Source organism: Pristis pectinata, chromosome 9 (assembly GCF_009764475.1).
Source record: "Pristis pectinata isolate sPriPec2 chromosome 9, sPriPec2.1.pri, whole genome shotgun sequence".
Lineage (NCBI taxonomy): Eukaryota > Metazoa > Chordata > Chondrichthyes > Rhinopristiformes > Pristidae > Pristis > Pristis pectinata.
The window spans coordinates 60,202,546-60,222,784 of NC_067413.1; the positions used below are offsets into that span (position 1 = coordinate 60,202,546).

At 38.3% G+C, this 20,239-nt stretch overlaps 1 protein-coding gene across 2 annotated transcripts in view; it reads right to left on the minus strand.

Annotated features, from left to right (window-relative positions):
• Positions 1 to 866: 866 nt before the first annotated feature.
• LOC127574685 (copine-3-like) overlaps positions 867 to 20,239 on the minus strand; it is a 52,955-nt gene continuing 33,582 nt past the window's right edge. Inside the window, exons 9-16 of one of the 2 annotated variants that reach the window (XM_052023949.1) lie at positions 18,098 to 18,184; positions 15,030 to 15,089; positions 14,328 to 14,461; positions 11,598 to 11,652; positions 11,456 to 11,507; positions 6,509 to 6,642; positions 5,640 to 5,876; positions 867 to 2,826 (exon numbers count right to left, since the gene is read on the minus strand). In XM_052023949.1, coding sequence (XP_051879909.1) covers positions 2,719 to 2,826; positions 5,640 to 5,876; positions 6,509 to 6,642; positions 11,456 to 11,507; positions 11,598 to 11,652; positions 14,328 to 14,461; positions 15,030 to 15,089; positions 18,098 to 18,184 — 867 coding nt within the window. In that variant the 3' untranslated portion in view covers positions 867 to 2,718. The remainder of the gene's footprint in view (positions 2,827 to 5,639; positions 5,877 to 6,508; positions 6,643 to 11,455; positions 11,508 to 11,597; positions 11,653 to 14,327; positions 14,462 to 15,029; positions 15,090 to 18,097; positions 18,185 to 20,239) is intronic. The other variant, XM_052023948.1, reaches the window with a different exon arrangement.

Consider the following 20,239-nt stretch of genomic DNA (forward strand, 5'->3'; position numbering starts at 1 on the left):
TAACCATCTCCAATAAGAGTCCGATCACCTGCCCTTGATATTCAATGGCATTACCATCACAGAGTATGTTTACCATCAACATCAACCAGAAACTCAATTGGAATAGCTGCACAAATACCGTGGCTACAAGAGCAGGTCTCAGATGGATATCCTGCAACGAGTAACTCGCCTCATGACGAAACAAATAGTTTTCCACTAATAACCTGGCACAAGTCTGATGAAATAACCTCCACTTGCCCAGGTGAATGCAGCTACTTCAACTCTCAGCGAGCTCAGCAACATTTAAGACACAGCATCCCCCTTGACATCTCCCCCCCATCAACCACCCTAAATATTCATTCCACCTACTACCAGCAGAGTGGGCTGCAATGTGTACCATCTCTAAAATGCACTATGGAAATTTACCTAGGCAACCTCAATAGCCCATCCCTAACCCAATCTGTGCCACCAAGATGGAAAACAGCAGCAGGCACAAGGATATTGCAGCACCTGCAGGCTCCCATCCAAGTTTATTGGGTACAGTATCAATATTTTTTCTGATATTCCTCCACTTGTAGTACCCCATGATATGTCTGCTGCATTCATGGTGGCAAAAAGTACAAGCTGTTGTTACCCTATCCTCACTTCTAGAGTGAAAAAACACGCAAATCTTTAATCTAATTATAGAAGGCAAAAATACAGCATTCAAAAAACTACAGAAACTACTTACCTCATTATTTTTGCACTATTTATTTTTGTAATCTCACATCATCTAAATCAGTGATTATAAATCTGGTTCTGATTCATTCCGCAAATTACCAAGGTGACTGATACACAAGTTGAACAGCAACATTAAGATCAACCTTCAAGGGCAGCGGCAAAACCAAACTGAGTTTCATACATATCCAGCTTTCCACATGTTGAACTTCATGTTCAAGTTCTGGGGATCACAGCCGAGAATTTGTAAACGTCTCAGTCACACTTGCACCGATTGGTACAAGTTTCGTATTTATAAAATAGATAAATTTTATTGAACAGTCATAAATATATCAATGATAAACAAAATCATGCCTTTCATCTATAATTAATGATACAAGAAATCATATATTAATATAGCTTGGAAATACAAGGAACAAAATTAGAGAGTGAGCTGATACCAAATGAATTGGATGTTTATTGAAGGTAGCTTAATAAACTGTTTAACAATGCTGTATATTGCTTTTTCATATCTTAATTGTTCAGGACAAGAAGACTAAATAACTAAAATATAATCTGTTCTATAAAACAACCCATATGATACATTACCACGGTGTTTTAAGTGGGGGGCAGATTGAGAAGACAAGAATAAACTCCAGCAATTCTGACAAGCAATACTTATTAAACAGGAGAATCTGATAACATAATGAATGAGCAAAATTCATAATAAAAAACACTTAATTCTTGAAATAAAAAAATGGCAAATGCTAGAAATGCACAGCAGTTAAGTTGGCATCTAGTAAAAAGAATATAACGGCCTCCCAGGAGAGTGTCAGGCAATGAGATGTAACTTCAGTACCTGGAAGCCTGCAACCAATCAATTGCATTCCCAATGGCCATAAAATTAAACCACATTGATTCAGGCCATCTGTATTTCTTACAATAGAATCAGAAATACTACATTCAAGATGCACAAGTTAGGGCTCCATGACTTCAATAGTATCACAACAAAATATTACCAAATCAAAAAGGGACTTTCACTCTTCAAATGTGGGCTAGAAAAGGCCAAAGAACTCCCAGGTCTTAAAGGATCCTTGGATTTCCCAGTCTTTTTCAAATTCCCATTTCTGCCCATTGATATTAATACTAAGAATTTTCTGAGTTCTGGGAAGTTTAACAACTATCTCTTGCTTTGCTGTCCATTAGCAGACTTGCCCACACTCCCCATCCCCTGTAAAAAAAAATCAATCCTGGTACTTCAGATGCAACAATTCAAACTTTCACCTGATTGTTACACAGCTTGCATGCTTACAAAAATCTGTTTGAAAAGTTTCTTTGAAATCCAGCATTTTCTTTAGCTGATAACACAGACAAAACTTAAATGATAAAATTAGGAAAAATAAATATTGCAAAAGTTATCGATACAGCCAAAGCTAAATCTTATTATTATATAACCACTTTTTAAAATTGCAATATACATGGAATATCATGGATTGGATAATATAGCCTACAGTATAATCACTAAGTTTTATTTTAACACTCAAATTATTCCATCCTAAGTAACACTTAGTACAATATACTTGTGCAGTGTTATAATACGTAAATCATTCTCAATTCCATAATCAAGCAATTAAAACTGCTGTTTACATTGGTGCCAGATACAGGCATATAAACCTAAAATTCAAAAGCTGAATTATAACAACAGTATAAAAACTGTGGAATATATATTAGAGACTAACAAAAGATTGCTTCTTTAAGCATTTCTAAAAATGTTACCAAAGGCAAACGAATAATTTTACAGATAGCAAATGATTACGATACAATGATTTGACCTCACCTACATGTAAAAAAGTTAGTTTATAAATTCATACAAAATATTTATAATGCAACAAACTATTTTAAATAATCCTAAAACTTTGAAAATCTACAGATGTAACATATAATACATTGAATGTTAACACATGGATTTCTGATGGTATTTCAAAGAAAACTAGATTTTTTGGCATAATGCATTATAAACATTTAGCTATGAACTTAGAGCACTTAAGGATTCGGCTCATTTGGAGGACGAAGCTTCCGCGTATTGAAGTAACAAACCACTTGCTGAGGCAATTCAGCTAGGACACTCTGTGCAAGAGCTTCTTTTGTTGCCTATAGAGATAGAAACATTATTCTAGTTTAATTCATACAGACAAGTTGAAATTTAGCCTAAAATGTGAATTAATAATTGATTATTTAGAAGTAACAATCCTACATGGGCCAAAAAATTAAAACACATAAAAAATAAAGTATTCAAATATATCCTTAACAATATAATTATTTTAGGGGCAAAATGGCCAAATCTTTAGTCTTTAGTATAGGATAGGATTATTCACTTGTTTGGAGGTGTTCTACTGATAAGACAAAATACAATTGCAATAATTTTTGCACAGTTTGCATGAACAAAAATTTGAAACCTAGCATACAAAGAGAAATAATTTATCCCTCTTGCCTATTCTAACATTGTAAATCTATAACTTAACTCAGTAATTTGTACTTGCCTATATCCTCTAATATATTTGGCTAACTAAAATCTACTAATGTCAGACCTAAAAGTAATAGTTGATCTGCTATTTGTTGACAAGGCCGTCTAAATTCCTACCACCCTTTGCATGCACGTTTTCTAACTTCACTCATGAGAAGCCTGGCTTTAATGTTTAGACTGTCTTGGATTCCCCAATCAGCAGAAACTGGTTTCACTCTACCTAACCTTTCAGTTCCTCTATAAATTTTGAATGTTCCATCAAATCAGCCCTTAACCTTCTAAGTGCCAGTGAACACAATCTTTCAAAATAATCCAAAAATAGCCTAGGCATCATTCTGCTAAATCCACACTGCATTCCTTCCAAGGCCAATATATGCATGGAGCACATGTGCAGAGCACAGAACTGCAAACAAGTGTGGTATAACCAAGGCTATGAAAACTGGCAAAGAATGATTTTGCAACAAAAGGAAAAAGAATGGCAGACTAAAGCATACATCAGAATAATTTTTATATAGCATTATATAGCACTTTGAAAATTGTTTTTTTGCAAAGCAGATACAATAGGACTGATCAGGCCATTCCATCATGACAATGTCATTCTCTTAACATAGAGCAGCAAAGGTTTCTTTACTAGGTAAGCTGTTTCCATGAATAAAGAAAGATTTCAGTAAGGCATTAAAAAAAGGGGGCCACAGAATGAAGAAGCAGTCACCAATGACCCGAGGGAATTGAGAGTGGAATGGGACATTGTGAAATATTTCAATGTTGCAGATTTTTATAGAGGTGGGAAAAAAGAACAAATTATTCATTAAAAGGAATCAAGTGACTTTGCAGCAATAACATTCAGCATACCACATGTCTACATCCAATTTTAACTAATATTGTTTTAGCAACCACACAAAACATGGGTATATCTCAAGTATGCTAAACTGATTTTCTCAAAGTAAGTGTCACATACACAGTCATGATAATTAAGCATCTAGAAATTACAATTTCTTGATGAATGCATGGTGAATAAAAAAATTGCACGAACATGGGCCACTGCTACTCAAATCACTGCACTTTCATATTTTATTCCAGATTTGCAAAGCCACCAATAGTAATGTCTTTCACAAATTGTTTCCAAGCTTCCAGACAAAGCTATAGCTCTTCAGTCTATCAGCAATAGATAGAAAGTAGTACTTAAACTCAAATGAACAACAGAACAAACTTACTTTAGCCACCTGATATTGAAACAGACAAACTGAGATTTAACACATCTATAAAAATTCAAACATTAGGAATAGGATTTAAAAAAAAAACAGAAAATACTGGAAACACTCAGCAAGTCAGGCAGCATTCTGTACAAAGAGCAACAGAGTTAATGTTTCAGATCAAAGAGCCTTCATCAGAACTGGAAACATATTGATCAAGAAGAGAGCAGCAGCATGTCAGGAATTAAAATAAAGCAAATTACTCCAGACTTAATATCAAAGCTAATGACACATTGTTATTTATGCTTAACTGTGCAAATTCTTCTAAAAGATGCTTCAAACTCTCTTAAAGTATAGAGTTACAATAAGTGGCCAAAGAAACTTTTGTAGATAGGAATGAGGGGCAGCCATAGGCCATGAAGTTTGAAGATGATTGGAAGACTGGAAACCAATGAAAGATGATAAGGTTGTAGGACCTGGGGAACATACGGTTTCTGTGATATGATTTTACTTTATGTTGATTGGAATTTTGAGACCGAGGAGACAAATATATTAGTCAAGCCTGGAAAAGAATGTGTTCAGCACAATGGTGCAGCAGATTGTGTTGCTGCCTCAGAACTCCTGGGACCCAGGTTCAATCCAGACCTCAAGTGCTGTCTTTATGGTGACCATATGGGTTTCTTCTGAGTGTTCTGGTTTCCTTCCATAAATTACCAGCATTTCTTTTGGTTAATTGGCTGCTGTATATTGCCCCTAAGAGTGAGCTAGTGCTGTGACAAGTCAGGGGAGGGCTGGTATTTGATTGGGACAGTGACTTGTCAGGATACGGCAGATAAGCAGAAGGGAAATGAAGCTATGGCATTGACCACCTGGGAGCTGGCATAGACCCGATAGGCTAAATTGCATCCTTCTGTGTCATAAGGTGCAAGGAGGTGGAGGAGAGAATCAAGGCTGCAGACAGGAGGTGTACAGAGTTTAGCTAAAACAGTCATTTGAACTTCGTTTTGAATCTGACCAGGCTCAAGCAAGCAGCTAGGGCTAAGTGGTCAGCAAAAACGAAATGAACATAACTTAGGAAAGGGCAGATTTGAAGTTAGTGCAGTAAATGAGCAGGTCACAAATGGGATAGTTATGAATGAAGCCAAGCATAAACAAATAACATACTGCCCTGAAAATACTACACAGGCTAATGACTTTTAGAACATTTTTATAATCATATCACTGTTTCAAGACCATACAAAACTTACATTATGGAACTTCCTAAAAGGCACAAACTGGACAATATCACGGATAGCTATTTCTCCAGTAGGTGATTTTAGAACACATTCATCGCCATCCAGAAATTCCATGGCACTGAAATCTGCTCCACCAACACCAACAATGATGATGGACATTGGCAACTTAGCAGCATTAACGATGGCTTGTCGTGTATCATCTAAATCAGTTATTACTCCATCTGTGATAATCAGTAGGATGAAGTATTGCTGTTAGGAGAAAACAAAATCATCTCACCAAATGTGACTTAGTTTACCCAAATTGATCAGCTGCAGTAAATTCATTTAATAAAGTGTAATTTAACCTATATATTAAAGCTGCATTGATTTCACAGATGTTCTAACACTTCAAGTTTGTTTGATTCACAAAGCTGCTAGCTTCCCTTAAGAGATACAAGTGTGGCTAAAATCATAAGTAACGGAGATACAGACTGGGAATAGATAGATGCTGGGGAACCTTTGAAAAGCACATTATCTTAGAAATGACTTCAAGGACAGAGAGGACACATATGACTTACTGAAATGATACCAAGGATAAGGAACTTTAATTGAGAGATAATTACTTGATACAAATTTAAAAGGGCAAGGGGACAAAGAGGAAGAAGGGATTAAGTGGATACTTTCAGGGCAGCATAAATTTACGGACTGAATGGCCTCCTTTTGTGCTATTAATTCAATGACTGTTTACAATAATAAAAATCTCAATTCTACAAAAGAACTCACTCCTCTGAATTAAACTTCATTTAATTATAAATAAAGAGTTGATGCTTTTGTAGTTCTTAAATTCTGCCCTTCCTTCACTCAACGAGAGGAGTCTCAAACATGGATGAGGAAATACTCACTGATGCTGTTGGCTGCTGTGCTGCTGCAGCTGCAAATCTTGCCACATGGTTTATTATGGGAGAGAAGTTTGTTGGCCCATGTAACTTCACTTGAGGCAGACAATTTCGGTAGGCATCAACAATCCCTTGCACTCCTGATGAAAAATCAAATTTCATGGGAGAGAGAGAACATGCTGCCATTCTCATTAAGTTTCACAACCACCTTACCCATTCTGCAGAACTGTAAATGCAACAAGTGGACAGAATGCATTCTTATTTTTAGTTCATAAACATTAAACAGGTGTGCCATCATAGAATTAAGGTGAATCTCCACTGTTGCGACCCCTTTCACAAAAGGAGTAGAAAAGCAGAGATTTTGTTTTGAATGATGGGAGTTTGAAAGACCTTTGTAATCCCACAGACCCCAGGGTCTTCATACACAAATAACTGATTAATAATTTATTCAGCATGCAATTAGGAAGGTAAATAGTATGAGTACAAGAAATTGCAAAATCCTCCACCAATTTTATAAAGTTCATCTCAAATACTATATACAGGTCTGGTCTCTTGACTCACTTGCAACTGAGAAAGTGCCTTGAGTCTTGGGACAATGAGTTTGTTGAATAAGAGATTAAGCAGTCTAGGCCTCTACTCTCCAGAATTTGGAAGAAAGTTGTCTCATTGAAATGTACAAAATTTATGCAGGGTTTGACAGAGTAGCTGTAGAATTAATGTTTTCCCTGGGACATCTAGAGACGTCACAGTCTCAAAGTAAGTGGTTGCCCACTGAGGACCAAGATACCCAGAGGGGTTACGAATCCTCGGGGTGGGTAATGAGGAGAAGGGGGAAGGTGCAATAGAGGGTCAATCGCTAAGTATACAAGACAAGGATGGATAGAGTTTTAGATATATTAAGGCAATCTAAGGGTATGTAGTAAATGCAGTAAAGTGGTACTGAGGTAAATGAGTAGCCATGATCTTATTGAATGGCAGAGCAGGAATGCGGGAAGGGCAAATGACCTACCCTGCTTCCATTTCTTAGATTATGTTCTGAGGTTTCACAGGAGGTTTGTCTATTGTTGGCATGGCCCTCAAAAATATTGCTCAAAACTGAAATTTGGTAACATAGTATCAGTGCTTTGAATAGATAAGCAGCAAATGTTAGCACTAAGTGAAACCATCATCACCTTCCACGATAATGTGTTAATTCAATAAGCATAACATTTAAATTAGGTTATACTTACAAACTGTGTAACTACATGCTTGTTCCAAAAACTCTTAGAAATCTTTCATTTTTAAATTTTCATTTTGGTATGCAACAGAGAACCAAATTCTATCAGTGAATTAAACAAACATAACCGGATAGTATGTTGCCTCCCAGGTGCCAGGGTCCAGGATGTCTCTGATTGGGTCCACAGCATTCTTGAGCAGGAGGGAACGTAGCCAGAAGTCGTGGTACATGTTGGTACCAATGACATAGGTAGGAAGGGGAATGAGGTCCTGAAAAGGGAGTTTAGGGAGCTAGGCAGAAGGCTGAAGAACAGGACCTCAAGGGTAGCAATCTCAGGATTGCTGCCAGTGCCACGTGATAGTGAAGGTAAGAATAGGAGGAGATGGCAGTTGAATGTGTGGCTGAGGAGTTGGTGCAAGGGGCAAAGATTTAGATTTTTGGATCATTGGGATCTCTTCTGGGGAAGATGGGACGTGTACAGAGTGGATGGGTTACACCTGAACTCGAGGGGGACTTGCAGGCAGGTTTGCTAGTGTGGTTTGGGAGGGTTTAAACTAGTTTGCAAGGGAGATGGGAACCAGAGGGGTAGGTCAGAGGAAGAAGTGCATGGAGTAAACTCAGATCTAACATGTGGAGAGGCTTTGAGGAAGGACAAGCAGAGTACAGGGTATAAAAGTTGAAAGGTGGATGGGCTAAAGTGCATTTACTTAAATGCAAGTAGTATCAGGAATAAGGGTGATGAATTGAGAGCTTGGATAAATACATGGAACTATGATATTGTGGCTCTTGCAGAGACTTGGCTGTCACCAGGGAAGGAATGGATACTGAAAGTTCCTGGATTTCAGTGTTTTAAAAGGGATAGGGAGGGGGCGAGAAGAGGAGGAGGGGTGGCGTTACTGGTCAGGGACACTATTACAGCTACAGAAAGGGTGGATAGTATAAAAGGATGCTCTCTAGAGTCAGTATGGGTGGAAGTTAGGAACAAGAAAGGAGCAGTTACTCTACTGGGAGTTTTCTATCAGCCCCCTGGTAGCAGCAAAGATACTAAGGAGCAGATTGGGAGGCAGATTTTGGAAAGGTGCAAGAATAACAGGGTTGCTATCATGGGAGATTTCAACTTCCCAAATACTGATTGGCACCTTAGTGCCAAAGGTTTAGATGGGGCAGAGTTTGTTAAGTGTGTCCAGGACGGATTCCTGTCACAGTATGTTGACAGGTCGACTAGAGGGAATGCCATATCAGATAATGAACCGGGTCAGGTGGCAGATCTATCAGTGGGTGAGCATTTGGGGGACAGTGACCACTGCTCCCTAACCTTTAGCATTGTCATGGACAAGGATAGGAGCAAAGAGGGCAGGAAAATATTTAATTGGGGAAGGGCAAATTATGAGGCTGTAAGGCTAGAACTTGAGTGTGAATTGGGATGATTTTTTTTAAAAAAGGAAATGTACTAGGGAGCTGTGGTCGTTGTTCAGGGACCTCTTGCAGGATGTTAGGGATAAATTTGTCCCTGTGAGGCAGAGAAGGAATAGCAGGGTGAAGGAACCATGGGCAACAAGAGAGGTGGAACATCTAATTAGGAGGAAGAAGACAGCATACATAAGGTGTAGGCAGCAAGGATCAGATGGGGCTCATGAGGAATATAGGGTAGCAAGGAAGGAACTTAGGGGCTGAGGAGAGCAAGAAGGGGACGTGAAAAGGCCTTGGTGAGTAGGGTTGAGGAAAATCCCAAGGCACTCTTCACTTATGTGAAGAACAGAAGGATGATGAGAGTAAAGTAGGACCAATTAGAGACAAAGATGGGAAGATGTGCCTGGAAGCTGTGGAAATGGCTGAGGTTCTCAATGAATACTTCTCTTCAGTATTCACCAAGGAGAGAGGCCTTGATGACACTGAGGACAGTGTTGGTAAGATTAATGTTCCAGAGCATGTTGATATCAAGAAAGAGGATGTGTTGGAGCTGTTAGGAAACCTTAGGACAGATAAGTCCCCAGTGCCTGACGGAATATTCCCCAGGCTGCTCCTCGAGGCGAGGGAGGAGATTGCTGAAACATTGGCTAGGATCTTTGAGTCCTCATTGTCCACGGGAATGGTATCGGAGGATTGGAGGGTGGGAAATGTTGTCCCCTTATTCAAAAAAGGTAGTAGGGATAGTCCAGGGAATTACAGAGCAGTGACCCTTATGTCTATGGTGGCTAAGCTGTTGGAGAGGATTCTTAGAGATACGATCTAAGGGCATTTAGAGAATCATGGTCTGATCAGGGGCAGCCAGCATGGCTTTGTGAAGGGCAGATTGTGTCTCACAAGCCTGATAGGGTTCTTTGAGGAGGTGACCAGGCATGAGGGTAGTACAGTGGATGTGGTCTACATGGATTTTAGTAAGGCATTTGACAAGGTTCCACATGGTAGGCTTCTTCAGAAGGTCAGAGGGCATGGGATCCAGGGAAGCTTGGCCGTGCGGATTCAGAATTGGCTTGCCTGTAGAAAGCAGAGGGTTGTGGTGGAGGGAGTGCATTCAGATTGGAGGGCTGTGACTAGCGGTGTCCCACAAGGATCAGTTCTGGGACCTCTGCTTTTCGTGATTTTTATTAATGACTTGGATGAGGAGGTAGAAGGGTGGGTTAGCAAGTTTGCAGACGACACAAAGTTTGGTGGTGTTGTGGATAGTGTGGAGGATTGTCGAAGATTGCAGAGGGACATTGATAGGATGCAGAGCTGGGCTGAGAAGTGGCAGATGGAGTTCAATCCGGAGAAGTGTGAGGTGGTACACTTTGGAAGGATAAACTCCAAGGTGGAGTACAAAGTTAATGGCAGGATTCTGGGTAGTGTGGAGGGGCAGAAGGATCTGGGGGTTCACATCCACAGATCACTGTAAGTTGCCACACAGGTGGATAGGGTAGATAAGAAAGATTGTGGGATGTTAGCATTCATAAGTCGTGGGATCAAGTTTAAGAGCCGCGAGGTAATGATGCAGCTCTGCAAAACGCTGGTTAGACCACACTTAGAGTACTGCGTCCATTCTGGTCGCCTCATTATAGGAAGGATGTGGAAGCCTTGGAAAGGGTGCAGAGGAGATTTACCAGGATGCTGCCTGGTTTGGAGAGTATGCATTATGAGGAGAGACTAAGGGAGCTAGGGCTTTACTCTTTGGAGAGAAGGAGGATGAGGGGAGACATGATAGAGGTGTACAAAATATTAAGAGGAATAGATGGAGTAGACAGCCAGCGCCTCTTTCCCAGGGCACCAATGCTCAATGCAAGAGGGCGTGGCTTTAAAATAATGGGTGGGAAGTTCAAGGGAGATATCAGAGGGAGGTTTTTTACCCAGAGAGTGGCTGGGGCATGGAATGCGCTGCCTGAGGTGGTGGTGGAGGTAGGTACATTGGTCAAATTCAAGAGATTGCTAGATAAGCATATGGACGAATTTAAAATAGAGGGATATGGGGGAGGTTAGGTAGTCTTAGGTGAGGTTTAAAGGTCGGCACAACATTGTGGGCCGAAGGGCCTGTATTGCGCTGTACTGTTCTATGATTCTATGAATTTTCTGAAGCTTTCATTCTTTTGTCTATTGTAATAAAATACACTTTACTCCACCTATGCTGAGTAGTAGAATGAAATTGCAGCACTTCGAAATACCTTGGCCTTTATAACAAATTAATGATTAGCACTATTATAAAAGATTACTTATTAGTGATAGCAGTCTTAAAAGGTATATATAAAAAAGAGAAAATGCCATACCTGCACAGAATGGATTTGCAGGGTTAAAATTGAGCGGAAATTCATGTGATACCTAGAGGTAAATATCCATTGAAAAGTATGAATTTCACACCAAACACAGTATCAACTTTTTAATTTCTTTCATTAATTATTCCACAATTACCTGCCAATTAGGAGGTATCTGTGCACCAAATCCAAATGCTGGGAACAATTTGTCTCTGTGTTAAAATAATCATAATCAAAAACATGCTAATAAATAAATGGAAAGAAGGCAAAGATGGTAAATGCCAGTGACATAATCAATCAAAAATCTACATCATCAAGAATAAAGCAGTATTTCCATCAATGTCTTCAAATTCTAAGGTGCCTTTATTTTGCAGTGGAAATACCTCAACGTATTCAATCTTCACAATCAGGCAGAAACTCATGAATAGCAACTACCTCAGACTGAAATGTTCTCCCATTAAATAGCTTTGCACATGTACAGAGCTACCCTTCGGTAAAATCCACAAAGGGAAGGATCCATTAGAAGTCAAGCATGATAATCCTGACCTCAAAGCAATTTTAAACGATAAAGTCTCCAGATTTATGTAATTCATCATGTCAGACCTCAAATGTTTTCAATTGAGATAGGCTATACAGTAAGAGGAAAATTATTTATAAATGATCTACATTCACCAAATGAAAAAATGATGAAAGACAATAAGGAAGAGATGTTAAGATGTTAAACAATAAATACAACTGCTCATTCATTCATCATCTCAATAAAATTATTACTGGTTGTGATAAATGATGACATTGTGGGCAAGGTAAATGTAAATAGGTTAATAATAGTAGTATTTTTTTTTATTTGAAAAATTTAGTCCAAGCAACATTACTGTGTAGTGACCAATTTTTAACATAACCTCCTAATATGGAATATTTAGCAGTTCCCCCCCTTCCCCCCCCCCCCCCCCAACAGAACACAGCCACAGCTTCAGTGGAGCTAGTTTCACTTCGTGTTGCAAGTTTGGCAGGGTAATTTTGGCAAAACAAGGATCTTAAATGTAGGTAATTTCCATTGAAATGTTGTAAAGACAACATAATCCTAGTGACAAATCGACAGTCCACTTATTCTATGCTCCCAATCTCAGAAATCATGTGTGCTTTAAAAAGGAGAAATTATATAGTATTCTACTACTGACAATTTTTGGTCTGTGATCGGAAGTTGTAGATTGATAACAAGAGCAACCAACCACACAAGAGGAAGGCAAACAAGCCAACAAAAACTGTTACTGCCCTCAGAAATCTCTCCAGTTCAACAGCAGGTACACCACACAAGAGGGCAGCCTATCAGATTCCTAATTTGGCAACTGCACTGACTTCACTTTGGATGCAGGAGAAAATAAACCATTTCAACATTGCTAAAGGAGACTTTCAAACATGGATGAATCTGCTAAGCAGCTAAATTTCAAGTTCTTAGTCAATGTGCTTTAAGCAGGGAAAAAATGGTCCGCTGACAGCAACAATATTCAACTGATAAGATTTTAAGAGCTTATACAATTTAAACAAATCCTTTTCCACAACCCTCTCACCCCACTCCAATTGCAAAATTTAACAAATCAAATCATGGAGTTCAAAAAAATCTGCAGCCTCATGCCTCAGAGTTAAAAGATAATTAAAACAATTAAAATATTTGCCAATCACTCATTATGCTACATAAAGAAAGATTATTAAATCATCTTCACTTGGAGTACATGAATAATTGATAGATATTCAAAAGGCACTTTTAGCTGAAAGTATAGTCCCTGTGTTCACACATCACTATAGGCTTCAAAACATACAATAAAATAATTTATGATAACTTCTTTAAGGAATGTCAGAGTTTCATGAAATATGGAGTATAAAAATCTGATATATTTTCACTGAAGCTAAATTGGTGACTGAAGTAGAGACTGTGACTGATTTTTGTTTTAAACAGCAGCTTCTAATAACCATACTTCCCACAAGTTTGCAACACCTTATAATGGAGATATTACTCTGTAATTATCTCAATTGTTAGGTTGAGAGGAAAAATTAATGTTTAAAACATGCTGGATAAGAGTAGAAAATGTTGGAAGTTGCACTGCAGCTTTAAGAGAAAATATATCAGATGTAATAACTCTTAAATATTTCAGTGTTAATTATCAGCCCAATTGAAACCTCATCCCTTCTGTTCTGAAATGGTTAACTGCCACAAGTAATGATTATATACTAACATCTGGACAATAGGTAGGGAAATAAATCAGCAATACTCAAAGGCACAAGAAAACAAGAGCAGGGGCACACAACTCAGCCCTTCAAGCCTGCCTCACCATTTAGTATCACCATGGCTAATCTGACCCAGGCCTCAATTCCACTTCTAACCACAACTGAATTAAGGAATAATTCCTGCTCAGAAATGAAATCTGAATCTTCTTGCACTTGTATGGTGTAAGACTTTTCATTTAAAAGAACACCTACCTGAATAATACAATTTTTAAATTTATATAAACAGAAATCAAACATCAATGATAAAGTCCAGTGTGTTTAACTACATTTTAAGCGAATAACAATAAATAAAATGAAAACAAAACTAATTACACATCATTTGCAATTCATTTCCAAATCAGTGCACCAACATCAAAGCAAGAAACAGCATGCAGCTGTGAAGGGCTGTGTGCAGAAATGAAATTACTTTCCAGAGAGAGCTAACTGCCTCAGTCTGTTTTCACACTTTCTAACTCTGTGGTTGTATTTTTAAAAAGTCTTCAAATCAGGTCACTTATCCCCATTCTAGGCAAAGATAAATGTCTGCAATCCAAACAAGCCAAGAAAAACATCACATAACACAACCAAGCCTGACTTATAAAATAAACAAACAGGAATGCATTACGTATCATAGTCTTGAATGATCATTCCAACAGACCAGATTGCCATCAGGTATTCATTAAATCCATTAGGACTAATGTAATGTAGGGAGTCAGGTTTACGAGGGTCTCCATTTGAGCCTGTGAAATCAATGCCAACCTGCAATTAAGAAGAAAGCGGACACTAGAAATGATAAAACAGCCAAAATATCATTCCATCAATCGGAATGTAGTAGTTACATTAAAAAATAGATGTCTTAATCTTTGTTCACTAAATATTGTATTCCTTTTACTGAACACCAAAATTTGTTTTGAAGTTCTTCAACAGACAAGTTTTCCTATTAACAGAGACATTCAAGTGGTGTTTTACACCAACAATAAGATAATTTCCATCTATAAATTCTATATCCAGCAAAGTTAAGACGTACATTTCTGGTGTCCTGCACAAGATTTTTTTCAAAAAAATAATTTTAATCTACAACTGCTTCATCCCTGTAGTTTCTCATCCAACTGCAGTTTCAATCTTCAGACATCCCAGAAACGCATGACAGTGTGCATTGTCCTTTTTGTAAAGGATTGTATAAACATTTACCATTCCACATAGTAACTGGAACTATAGATATATTCAAAAATACTTCTAACAAGTAAATATGCAAGCTTATAGCCTGAAATACAACTATAACTTTGAAAGTTTTGATCAGTTTCACATACTTGAATAATTTACTCACAATGAAGTTCATCTGACAGCCACCCATGATGTAATCCAAGAAAGAATATTCTTTCACGATCTGCAAAGTTAATATTTGAAGTTTTAAGGTTGGCATTGGTCAAAATTCCTGTAATTCATTGATTTATAACTCAAGGAATCAATTTCTTATCTGATAATGAATATAGTCCAAAGCATTGAGTCATTTCAATGCAATTAGCTGTATCATGGATTTTTAAATAGTAATAGAAGTATTAAGTGTCTCCTTTACAAATTGGCTATTATGGCAGTAATACCATGAAATGAAGAACACACATTCATAATCATAAAGAGATACAGCATCGAAACAGGCCTTTTGCTCATCAAGTCCATGCTGACCATCAATCACCTATTTAGCTAATCCTACATTAATCTCATTATTATTCTTCCCACATTCTCTTCAACTCTCCCCACCCCTCCAGATTCTACCACTCACCTGCACACAGGTGCAATTTATAGTGCCAATTAACCTACCAACCCACACATTTTTGAGATGTGGGAGGAAATCCACACGGTCACAGTGAGAACATGCAAACCCAACACAGACAGCATCTGATGCAAGGATTGAACCTGGATCTTTGGCACTGCTAGACAGCAGGTTTACTGGCTCTGATACCATGGTGCCCAGAATATACAATATATACTTTGCATATCCTCAAGAGATTTCATAGCCCAGCTGACTTGCTCCCTTTTATCTGTGACTATGGCATATGATATAGAATGGTTTCATTGAACAAATGCAACCCAAACAGAATTGAAGTCATTAAACAAGGTGCCATAATGGGTATTATGATGGCAGCTGACTAACTCAATATAGCTGCAGGCAATACAATGACAATACGAACTGTTTCCTCCCTTTATAACATCAAATTTACAATAAGTATACTTGTACAACTTAAATCCCTAATGAATGGACTCAAGTAATGATTCAATTAGTAAGATTTAAGAGATGCAATGAACTGTACTGGGTAAAGATTCTGTTATTTACTTTTGATCCATTTTCAGAATTTGGGTACTGTTGCAAGACCAACAGTTGTTGCCCATACTTAACTGCTCATGAGAAGGTGGTGGTGAGCCACTTTGGTCTGCTGCAGTCCTGGTGAATGCCCTACCATAATGCACCTGAGAAGGGGATTCTAGGATTTCTACCCAGTGATGGTGAAGGACCAACAATATATTTCCAAGTTAGGATGGTGTGCAGCATAGAGGTGAACCTGCAGATGGAAGTGTTCCCTCATACCTACCCCTCTTTGTCCTTCTTGGTGACAGAGGTTGTGGGTTTGGAGTATTCTGGATGAGTTACTGCAGTGCATTTTGGAGATGGTACACAGTGCATCTACTGTGCACCAGCAGTGGAGGGAATGATTGTTTAGGGTGTTTGATTGGGATGCCAATCAAACAGGCTGCTATGTCCAGGATGGTGTTGAGCTTCTTAGAAGTTTTTGATGCTACACTCATCCAGGCAATCACACTCCTGACTCATGCTTTGCAGGTGGTAGACAGGCCTTGGAATTGTCAGGAAGCGAGTCACTCATCACAGGAAACTCAGCTTCTGATCTGCTCCTGCAGCTGTGAAATGTGTGTGGCTGGTCTAGTTAAGTTTGTGGTCACTGGCTGGGGACTTGTTAATGCCATGAAAAGTCAGGAGTACACAGTTAAACCCTTGTTGACAATGGGCAGATGGACAATACCTGGCACTCCTGTGGCATGAATATTACCTGCTACTTTTCAGCCCATGTCTGTTACCGAGGTCTTGCTGAGTGCAAGCATGGATTATTTCATTATCTGGAGTTGCAACAAATAGAATTGAATTGTTCACTGATGAATGTACAGTTAATGGAAGGAAGATCATTGGTGAAGCAGCTGAAGATGGTTGGGACTAGGACACTGTGCTGAGGAACTGCTGGAGTGAGGTTCTAGAGCTGGAATCATCTTCCTTTATGCAAGGCAAGACTCCAAACACTGGAATATTTTGGTAACTATTAGCTTCTGATTCACCAGAATGCCTTACATGTCACACTCAGTTAAATGGTACCTTGATATCATGAGCATTCACTCTCCCCTTCCCTCCAGAATTCCACCCTTTGGTCCATGTATGGACTAAGGCTATGATGAGGTCTGGAACCAAGTGGTCCTGGCAAAACACTAGCTGTGCATCCTTGAGAAGGTTCATTAATGATGAGTAAGTGTGCTGCTTGGTAACACTGTCAGTGATAACTTCCATTACTTTACTAATGAGTAGGGGCAAATTGAATTGGCATTTATTAGCTAGACTAGATTTGTCCTGCTATTTATAAACAGAACATACCTGGGAAATTTTCAACATTATCAGGTAGATGTCAGTGTTGTGACTGCACTGAAACAATTTAGCTGGAGCTGCAGCTAGTTCTGAAACTCAGGTCCAGTGCCACAGCTGCGATGATGTCTTGTCCATTGGCCTTTGCTGTATCTAGTGTTCTTAGCATTTCTTGACATCATGTGGACTGACAGTTATTGATGCAAAGTTCATGAACATAAACCTCAAGTGCAGAGTGAACTGCAATGGCACAGTAATCTACTGGACCAGTGTTTTAACTCAATGCAGTAATCAGAGCCTGGCTCAATCAAGACAGGCAAACCAAAACCAATAATTTAAATTGACTATATTCACTGTAATCTGGATAAACTAGAACCAATAATAATTTAAATTGACTATATTCACTGTAATCTGGATAAACTAGAACCAATAATAATTTAAATTGACTATATTCACTGTAATCTGGATAAACTAGAACCAATAATGAAGTTAAAACTGAAATTCTTCTTTTTTGAATAAATGCTTGCAAAAATATATTTTTCATTGTGTTGAATTTTTTTTTAAATTACGCTCTACCAAATATATACACTCCACCAAAATTAAGATACAGCTTGGCACATAATTATATTGATAGACTGGAAGAGGTGGGAAGTATCACTCAAGATGGGTGCACTTACCATATTAAAGGTAGAATGACAAGTTGTTTGAACGGATTTATAGAAATGCCTGTGTTCTTAGAAAGATCAAATACCTACCTGACACAATTTAAAGCTCACTATTCCTGAGTTTTTGTAATTTCTTTTTTTCTGTTTCTTCTTTGGATTAATACACTCAAATTCTGCCTGAAAGAGAAACATCATGACAAATGTATACATCAACTTTACTAGGCTGATTCATAGTTTTCAATATGAACACAGAAACCTATGCTACAACTAAAAATGGAAGGAATTTGATTAGCATTGACTAATCCTACAGTATTTTCCATGCAGATTATTTGGAATTACACTACTATTAAGTTAGACAAGAATGCTTCAAAGCTTCTTTGGCACAGCGGTACCAGCTCACATGCAGGTTGCCGTGGGCAAAAGCAAATCAGGCAGAAGTTGTGGTCTGTTGCAGAGTGCTTTCATCAGATTGATTTTGGATTGAATAACTATCCTCTCAACCAGTTATGGGGAAATAAAAAACATTGAAAAGTGTCAGGAAAGTTTGCATTTTGATTAAGTAAACTGCAAAAATCCAGATAGGTCAAGACTGGGGTTTGATTCCATAAAAAACTTTCTTTCCAGTGGAACAACTGTGCAGCACCAACTGCTGATCATTTTTAATTACTGTTGGACAAACAAACTTGTAAAGTCCTAAGAATGTCACATTATTTGGGTTTTACTGTAGTACACTGTCTTATAAATATACCTCTCCCTCTTGTTTGTTTTCCTGTGTCACTGCATTCCAACATATTACAAACTGGTCACAAGTATGGTAATTTTCTTCAGATTGATGAAGGACACTTAATTCTTGCTTGTCTGGTTTTACTTGACAGGAGCAGCAGACCTGATTTTTCACTCACCACTCACACAAAACTCATTTGTCTTAAGTTTCCATGTGCATATCACAGCAAGCCAGTGGCAAGGGACAATGTCAATGGCCAATCATCAGACTGTTCCATGCACCAAGTTCAGTTGTGTCACTGTTGATTTAGAAAAGGAGACCATAGCTGCCCCAACTGGCTGTACTGGGAGCATCAGCACATATGACTGAATCATTTAACTCTTAGGTGGAGCCATTGGACATGTTTTTTAAGTGAAGAATATCTTGGAGATAGAAAGATACCATGACAGGTCAAAATGATGTGACAGATGAATATAAAGAAACAATACACCTGACAGAATGGGTCAGAAGTTTTAGAAGTACATAAATTCCCCAGGTTACAAATGATCTGACTTATGGAAATCCAAATTTACGCAAATTCTCTCATATTTTTAAAGCATTTTTCCAAGATAATAACAATAAAAATAATATGTTTTGTGGTATTCATTAATAACTGGATACAGAATATATTCCATTAACAAATATGGATAGTGTTAGGATGAATATTCAATGAAACGAAATTATAGCAAGAGTATGCACAGTGATAGGATACAAGTAGCTGTAGAAAACAGACATTCTGACTTTTGGAGAAATCAGCTTATGGACAGCTCTCAGGAGCGAAACCCTTATGTAACCCGGGGACTGTTTGTATGTGACATGCTGACAAACTGTCATGCACCACACGAGGCCAGGGATATCTTGTTTAACTGTGTTATGTAAAAATTGGAATATTTGACCCAAAGTCATTAGGAATAACTGAAAGATACAAATTTGGAACAAGCAGCCAAAAGTAGGGCAAGAAGATTAGTGGGTACATAGTTTCACTACAGAACATATCCCAGCATGCTATCTTGATGCCTTTTTGAAGTGTGCCCAATAATGAGAAATCAGATGAATGAATTCAGTCAAACCTGTTGAGCATGCAAAGTCTGAAATTCACACTTGTGTGTTGAATGCTGCGTCATCACAAGTGCATTCAGGAAATCCAGGGAATTTCATTCACTACAAGCAATCAACATAGCTGTGGTTCTCTGTCAGAGAGTTGTAGCAAAGTCCAAGTCTCCAAAACTGTGTCTGAAACATACTGGTGTGACCATTTCAGTCAAATGCTGTTGTTCAGTGGCAATCACTTGCTGGTCTTGTCAATTAAGTGTTTGAGTCACTGAGTGTTTGAGTTATCAAAAGGCCTCATTTTGACAGCCTACAGATAGAAGGCTAAGATAAGCTAATTCAATGGCCACTCGAAACAGCAACAGAAAGGAAGGCTTCTTACTTTGGCAGTTCATTCAGACAACAGGGAATTAGGAACG